The following is an 8,272-nucleotide window of genomic DNA, read 5'->3' as shown; positions in this document are numbered from 1 at the left end:
GTTAAGCCATCATATCAGATGCTGTCACCACATTCTGTAATATTGAGTTTTGGACACAATGCAATCACACCCATTTAAGCATTACATCTAAGCATTATGGTAAGAACGTCTTCTGAGCAGAGAGCCATTTGTTTCCAATGTGCGGCTTCCCACATTTAATTTGGCCCTGCGTATGTAATACTTTCACTGTCACAATTTAAGTACCAAATTAAAAGAGCTAATTAACATGTATGTATGTGTTTACCCCAACTGCAATCAATCATTTAGGCGAATGCATTAACTGATGGCCTGGCATTATATGAATTCGATCTGCAAATCCTGCAATGAAGTAATTTTTTATTTTTTTTATATATATGGCAATATAAGTGAAAAATGGTGTTGAACATTAAAGTTCCATTTTATAATTCTTTGAGGCTGGAACAAATATGGTACCAGGCAGGCGGGCATGGATGTATCCGAAACAAGCTTGAAAAGAGCAGTGAAGCTAAGGATGCATCTCTTGCATCCATTTTACAGCTGTACATTGTCTGTAAATGCAAAAATGTTATCCGTGAAAATATAAAAAATTATAGACATGCAAAAACTCAGAACTCAAGATATAGCTAATATAAGATTAGGTTTTATATATAATCATCAACATGAGTGGGTGGGGTTTACCACCTTCATTAACTACACTTCATAATAATTTGTTCGCAACTAGAGGTTCCAGGATTGCCTACTTCCTTATTCCAAACTGCAATTTCCAGTAAATGCACATAGTTAAGATATCTGAAAGCTTTATCTGAAAGCTAGCATGACTCCATCTTATACCTTCAATACAAGCCAACAAGTTAAGATAGAAGCAGTACAGGAAGAATAGAAATGAAGAAGAGTAGAAATGAAGACTTGAACCCAAAACCTGATATGAAACAGACTAGTTTTTGTTTTCCACCAAGTAGAAATCATCATTTGTCCTAACAATTCATTAGAAGATTGAATACTTACTGACCACTTGCCAATAGCATAAAGGACTATTTATTTTCACAATTGTTGTGCCATATCACCCAATGTTTGAGTTCTCAACCTAAAAATGCAAAAATATCTGGTCATGTATATTTGTCAAGAAAGACCATCCTACGTCTTCTGTAGAATCATAACTCACTACAATAATTGTTGTGGAATTACAAGTAGTAACGTAGGTTTGAAATACTCACTACAAATAGATAGGGGGGATAAAATGATGGTTTAGTATGAACTTACCTTGAATAGTGTAAAAATTTATGGATTCCGAAATTCAAGACCAAACAACTGGTTTAAAGTGATCTCAAGGGAAAAATTGGGGAAATCCCTTTCCTTGAATAGCATCACACAAACTTGTTGCATAGTTGGGCGACATTGAGGATTGAAATTCATATAAGAGACTACTATCTCTGCAACCAACACAATTTGTTTCACTTCATGTCTTTGTGGAGGGCAGATCAGAGTCGAGGGCCCATCATATCCTTCAAAAGAATTCTATTGGTTGCTGAGAGTGAGGATGAAGAAATGCATGAAAAAAGGTCACCCGGATGTTTCCCCATAATCACTTCTAGTGTTACTACTCCCAAGCTATATACATCACATTTGCAGTTTACCTCTGCAGTCTAAGCTAACTCTGCAAATAAATGCCTAAAATATTAGAGCACATATAGGTCAAAAGGTAAGAAAACAGAATAACAAGAAATCGTGTGGACCTGGAGCTGTGTATCTCATGGTTCCAACAAATGTAGTCCAATTTCATGAACTTAATGCTCGGAATCAAATAGAATATTGTAGCTTGATATGTTTCGATGAATAATAGGAGCTAAACAATCATGGTGCATGTACGATAAAGCTTTAGCCAGAGCTTTAATTTGACCACATTTATCCTTTCGAACCATCCCAACTGGAGAGCTTTCTCATCATCACTCAAAATTTGTGCTAGACTCCCCCTTGTAAATACTCATAAATCAAGAATGAATGTCTATTGTGAGCACAAAAGCCATAGAGCTTCACAATATTTTGATACCTCAAATTTGTTAATGTGCTTATCTCATTTGAAAAACTTCTGAGATCATGCCAGCTTTCATCATCTTGCAGGCCTAACATATGAAACTCTTTACGGCAACAATCTAACCACTAGGTAACTCAAGCCCTAAATACACTTACATGTGCATTGAGAGGACAGGATCTGTGCTAATTAAAGATGTTGAAAGACACAGAAGCAGCAACCAGAGATGGGGGGGATTATAAACAAACAATATATCCTCTGCCAGGCATTAATTTGTGATCCCTACTGATCTGATCTGAAGAAAGCACATGCATAAGGGTAAAGCAAGCATATTTTGCAGGTATATATGATATGACTTATAAGGGTAATGAAGTTGACTAGTACCCATATATGGATTTGCAGGCAGATTTTTTTTCCCATGATTTATATAAACTTTGACTAATTCATCACCTGAAAATCAAGCAGCCCTAGTAAATTACGTATACAAATAAAATGTTATAAATTAAGATTGAGCTAGGGTCACTCAACGGGACCAATTAGCTAGTTTATCAAACTGTTTACATTTTGTTTATTCAAAATGGGCTATATTGCACATAGGTCAAACCACACTAAAAGATAGAATCCAACCAAAAAGCTAGTTTAACCCATAGCCTTATGAACCCATATGTCCTCTCTTATTTTATCAATGTGGGACTCTTAACAAAGTGAAACTAATAACCATAATCACAATTCATAGCATTCACATATCACAAATAGCATAGATAATGATAACACTTGTTTAAGATAACTTACTTTCAATGGTGTGAAATTAATGGAGTATAGTAGGAAATTTCAGACGAAACAATTCAACTGCCTGCCTTACTGTGATCTCTTTCCTTGGATATAGAAGCAACTGAGAAACTTGAAAACTGCAGTGCAGTGAATGTTTGCAAAAACTCAGAAATCAAGAAATAGCTAATATTATTAGATTCTATAATCAACATGAGAGGGCATTGTGAATTGAATGCGAACTTGTTTGACTGGCAGTTTGTTACCATTTGTTTCTGATCGATCTACGTACTGGTTCCAAGATTGCCTACTTCCGTATGCATCCTCATGTTAAAACCACATACATTGTTCCAAACTGCAACAAATGTAGGAAGCTAAGCCCTATATATAACTCAAATAGATAGGAATAAAATGACAGTTTAGCATGAACTTACCTTGAATAGTGTAAAACTTTATTGATTTGGAAATTCAAGACCAAACAACTGGCTTAAGGTGATATCAGGGGAAAAATTGGGAAAATCCCTTTCCTTGGAAAGCAACATAGAAACTTGTTGCATAGTTGGCCGATATTGTGGATTGGAATTCATACAAGATATTGCTATCTTTGCAACCAAAACGAGTTGTTGTGTGACATTTCTTTTTGGAGTAGGTAGTCGAGGATCTAACAGATCCTTAAAAAGCATTCCATCAATTGCTGAAAACGAGGATGAAGAAAGGCATGTAATGAGGTCTCCAGGATGTTTCCCCATAATCACTTCAAGTGTTACCACTCCAAAGCTATACACATCACATTTGTAGTTTACCTCAGCAGTGTAAGCAAACTCTACAAATAATACCAAATATATTAGAGCATATCTAAGGTTAAAAGGGAAAGAATAACAAGAAAAAATATATATAATGGTGCAGACCTGGAGCTGTATATCCCATGGTTCCAACAACTGAAGTCCAATTTGATGAATCAAGGCTCAAAAATCTTGCTGTCCCGAAATCAGATACGTGAGCTTCATGCTCAGAATTGAACAGAATATTTTTGCTTGATATGTCCCGATGAATAATAGGAGGTAAACAATCATGGTGCATGTACGATAAAGCTTTAGCCACAGCTTTGACCACATTTATCCTTTCCAACCATCCCAACAGGAGTGCTTTCTCATTATCGCTCAAAATTTGTGCTAGACTCCCCCCTTGTAAATACTCATAAATCAAGAATGAGTGTCTATTGTGAGCACAAAAGCCATAGAGCTTCACAATATTTCGATGCCTCAAATTTGTTAATGTGCTTATCTCATTGGAAAAACTTTTGAGATCATGCCAGCTTTCATCATCTTGCATGCCTAATGTATGAAACTTCTTCACAGCAAAGATCTGACCACTAGGTAGCTCGGCCCTAAACACACTTCCATGCCCTCCTACACCAATACAATAACTAGAGTCGAAGTTCCCTGTTGCTTCAATTATGCTTTCATATGTCATCTTTCCATCAAAGCTCCATATTGTGAACAAATCTCTATTAGTAAAATCTCTTTGCTCCTCCCTTGTATTTCTCGTTTTTCGTCGAAAAATAACAAAAATGATAATAACCACCGTCAATAGAAAGAAACTTCCCAAGACTACTGATATGATTACAACCAAATTTCTGTTTTTTCCGTCACTTTGGCTGAGCGAGGAGCAAGGGTTTAAGCCGGAATGATTGCCACATAAACCTTTGTTATCACTTAAGGCGGAATATGGTGCTTGTAAAATTGCTTTGGTGTTAGGGATAGGACCCTCCAACTGATTGTAAGATATATCAACAGAAACTAAAGCCGCACATTGAGCAATGCTTGATGGGATGGAGCCTGACAAATTATTGTGTGATAAGTCCAATGTCTGTAAGTTTGTTAATCCTCTAACTTGTGGTGGTATCTGAGCAGAGAGGATGTTGTGACTGAGATCAAGATTTTCAAGGGATTTCAAGCTTAGCATATCAGGAGGAATCTTGCCCACAAGCATATTTCTGCTCAGATTCAATGTAATTAAGCGTTGACATCTTCCAATTTGTGGGGGAATTGAGTCAACAAATTTATTAGACGCTAAATTTAGGTCTTCAAGCCAAGATAGTTCCCCAACTTCTAATGGTATGTTGCCCGTAAGTCTGTTACTATCTAACTTTAGCATATATAACAAACTCAACTTTCCCAAACTTACAGGAATCCTTCCAACCAGCTGATTTGATGAGAGATCAAGATACCGCAGTTGAGATGCATTGCCGAGTTGAAGTGGGATATTTCCAGAAATTCGATTGCCCGCCATCTTCAGAGCAGTAAGTTTTGGACAAAGAACCCATTTTGATGACAGTCGACCGTAAAAGTTATTGTAGCTCAAATCTATGTAATCTAGGTCCGGATATATCCCAAAATCTTTTGATATGTCTCCGTAAAGCTCATTGCTTTCAAGCCTGACTCGGTAAAGGGTTGTACAATTCTTGAGGCTTTTAGGAAGTCTACCACTAAATTTGTTGTTTTCAATAATTAATGTTTCTAGAGACCCGCTAAGACACAAACTCTCTGGCAAAGAACCAATGAGATGATTATCATTAACTTGAAAATTCTTCAAACTAGTGAGATTACTGAACTCAGTTGGAATAGATCCATAGAGCTGATTCTCAAATAGGGTTAAAGTTATCAAGCCTGACAAGTTTCCAATTTTTGAAGGTATTTGACCACTAAGGTTATTTGAATACAACCATAGCCCTTGAAGAGATTTCAATTTTCCCAACTCCTTAGGGATCGATCCAGAGAGCTGATTCTCAGATAGTGATAAAGTTATCAATTTTGGAAAGTTCCCTATTTCTGTAGGGATTTGACCACTAAGGTTATTTGAATGCAACCCTAGCACTTGAAGAGATTTCAAATTTCCCAACTCCTTAGGGATGGATCCAGAGAACTGATTCTCATTTAGGGATAAATTTATCAACTCTGACAAGTTCCCTATTTCTGTAGGGATTTGACCACAAAGGTTATTTGAATACAACCATAGCACTTGAAGAGATTTCAAATTTCCCAACTCCTTAGGGATGGATCCATAGAGTTGATTCTCACCAAGTGATATATTTATCAATTGTGGCAAGTTCCCTATTTCTGTAGGGATTTGACCATTAAGGTTATTTGAATACAACCATAGCACTTGAAGAGATTTCAAATTTCCCAACTCCTTAGGGATGGATCCAGAGAGCTGATTCTCAGATAGTGATAAAGTTATCAACTCTGACAAGTTCCCTATTTCTATAGGGATTTGACCACTAAGGTTATTTGAATACAACCATAGCCCTTGAAGAGATTTCAAATTTCCCAACTCCTTAGGGATGGATCCATAGAGTTGATTCTCACCAAGTGATATATTTATCAATTTTGGCAAATTCCCTATTTCTGTAGGGATTTGACTACTAAGGTTATTTGAATACAACCATAGCCCTTGAAGAGATTTCAAATTTCCCAACTCCTTAAAGATGGATCCAGAGAGCTGATTCTCATATAGGGATAAAGTTATCAACTCTGACAAGTTCCCTATTTCTGAAGGGATTTGACCACTAAGCTTATTTGAATATAACCATAACCCTTGAAGAGATTTCAATTTCCCCAACTCTTTAGGGAGGGATCCATACAGTTGATTCCTATCAAGGGATAAATATATCAACTCTGACAAGTTCCCAATTTCAATAGGGATGTGACCACTAAGGTAATTTGAATATAACCATAGACTTTGAAGAGATTTCAATTTTTCCAACTCTTTAGGGATGGATCCAGAGAGTTGATTCTCAACAAGTAATAAATTTATCAATGTTGACAAGTTCCCTATTTCTGTAGGGATTTGACCACTAAGGTTATTTGAATACAACCACAGCTCTTGAAGTGATTTCAAATTTCCTAACCCCTTAGGGATGTATCCAGAGAGCTGATTCTCATATAAGGATAAAGTTATCAACTCTGACAAGTTCTCTATTTCTAAAGGGATTTGACCACTAAGGTTATTTGAATACAACCATACCATTTGAAGAGATTTCAATTTTCCCAATTCCTTCGGGATGGATCCATAGAGTTGATTCTTACCAAGTGATAAATTTATCAATTTTGACAAGTTCCCTATTTCTGAAGGGATTTGACCACTAAGGTTATTTGAATACAACCATAGCCTTTGAAGAGATTTCAAATTTCCCAACTCCTTAGGGATAGATCCATAGAGTTTATTTTCAATTAGAGATAAATTTACCAACTTGGACAAGTTTCCAATTGAAGCAAGGATTGGACTGCTGAGATTATTTGTTGACAACCATAGGCATTGAAGAGATGCCAATTTTCCTACCTCTCTGGGGATGAATCCATAAAGATGATTGTTTGATAGAGATAAATTTGTCAACATTGACAAATTGCCTATTTCTGGAGGAATTTGGCCCGTGAGAGCATTTGATGAAAGATCCAGCTTTACAAGCGATTTTAACATCCCGATTTCTTGAGGAATGCTTGCCGAAAATTGGTTATCATAAAGGTACAAGACTTTTAATTTTTGCAAATTGGACATTGCTTTGATAAAAGAAATGTTTCCATAGAAATAGTTGCCAGAAAAGTCAATAATTTCTAAAGTGGTGAAGGATGATAAATTTAGACTGCTTAGTGTACCTTGTAAGCCATATCCAGCAAGGTTCAAGCCTCTAATACTTTCATCAATATTGCAGTGAATCCCAGACCAATTGCAGTGACTGACACCAGCAATCCAAGATGACAATAGTTTTTGGGCTTTGAGGTCAAGACTGAACTTCCAGGTCAACAGAGAAGCCACTTCATTTGCTATTTGCAAATTTTTAGCGGGCACTACTGAATAGGTGTTTGTAGCATGGAAATGGGAAGCAGAAAGTTGATAAAAGGCAAAGAGGCGTATAATGAGCAGTAGGAGTATTAAATATGCAGGATTTGTCATTGTGAAAGGATTGATGACAAAAGGTAGAAATATTGTATTGGGTGTGTGGGAAATGATCAAATGATGTGGTGGTATATATACATATTTGCGCGCATATTGGATTTATGATGCAATTAGTGATTATCTACTCTTTTTTTCCATTTGAGAAATGTTATTATTATTATTAATTAAAAATTAAATTTAATATAATATATTATTTTTTAAAAATATGTGGACGCAAAAAATCTTCATCATATGTGGTCTTTTCATAATGTTTTATTGTTAAGTATAGTCATGGCATTTTCAATCTATCTATCTATTCAACAAATAAATAGGGGTTCTATCTATAAATATGTATGGTCTTGGATAATAAATAATGATTTTTCTTTTGAATTCAGTTACTTGATCGACCCACTTACTTCTATTATGTCAATATTAGTCACTATTATTGGAATTTTGGTTCTTATTTATAGTGATAATTATATGACTCATGATCAACGATATTTAAGATTTTTTACTTATATGAGTTTTTTCTGTGCTGTCATGTTGGGATTAGTTACTAGT

The 8,272-nt window shown here is 35.8% G+C and overlaps 2 protein-coding genes across 2 annotated transcripts; both read right to left on the bottom strand.

Moving 5' to 3' along the window:
* Positions 1-2,423: 2,423 nt before the first annotated feature.
* LOC109193810 (MDIS1-interacting receptor like kinase 2-like) lies at positions 2,424-6,288 on the bottom strand. The gene is made up of 6 exons (XM_019344636.1): positions 6,255-6,288; positions 3,685-6,183; positions 3,211-3,599; positions 3,043-3,131; positions 2,801-2,916; positions 2,424-2,458 (listed from the first exon to the last, which is right to left on the bottom strand). Exons 1-3 carry the CDS (start codon positions 6,286-6,288, stop codon positions 3,229-3,231), a joined length of 2,904 nt encoding a protein of 967 aa, XP_019200181.1. The 3' UTR covers positions 2,424-2,458; positions 2,801-2,916; positions 3,043-3,131; positions 3,211-3,228.
* Positions 6,289-7,004: 716 nt separating this feature from the next.
* Positions 7,005-7,729, bottom strand: LOC109193803 (leucine-rich repeat receptor-like serine/threonine-protein kinase BAM2). The gene is made up of 2 exons (XM_019344624.1): positions 7,118-7,729; positions 7,005-7,064 (listed from the first exon to the last, which is right to left on the bottom strand). The coding sequence occupies exons 1-2, from the start codon at positions 7,727-7,729 to the stop codon at positions 7,005-7,007; spliced, it is 672 nt and encodes a 223-aa protein (XP_019200169.1).
* Positions 7,730-8,272: the final 543 nt, after the last annotated feature.

The sequence above is a fragment of the Ipomoea nil genome, unplaced genomic scaffold, assembly GCF_001879475.1.
Source record: "Ipomoea nil cultivar Tokyo-kokei standard unplaced genomic scaffold, Asagao_1.1 scaffold0222, whole genome shotgun sequence".
NCBI classification, from domain to species: Eukaryota; Viridiplantae; Streptophyta; class Magnoliopsida; order Solanales; family Convolvulaceae; genus Ipomoea; species Ipomoea nil.
Note: the sequence above shows the minus strand (reverse complement) of the source record. Positions and strands in the feature narration are given on the sequence as shown.

Excerpts from the sequence above, each read along its gene's own strand:
- LOC109193803 (XM_019344624.1), bottom strand. The coding sequence starts at position 7,729 with ATGACAAATCCTGCATATTTAATACTCCTACTGCTCATTATACGCCTC. Across the intron at positions 7,065-7,117 it reads ATGGATTCATCCCCAGAGAG|CAGTCCAATCCTTGCTTCAA; the intron begins GTAGGAAAATTG and ends AAATAATCTCAG.
- LOC109193810 (XM_019344636.1), bottom strand. The coding sequence starts at position 6,288 with ATGAGAATCAGCTCTCTGGATCCATCTTTAAGGA. Across the intron at positions 6,184-6,254 it reads TCTGGATCCATCTTTAAGGA|AAATAGGGAATTTGCCAAAA; the intron begins GTTGGGAAATTT and ends AAATCCCTACAG. Across the intron at positions 3,600-3,684 it reads CATGGGATATACAGCTCCAG|AGTTTGCTTACACTGCTGAG; the intron begins GTCTGCACCATT and ends TATTATTTGTAG.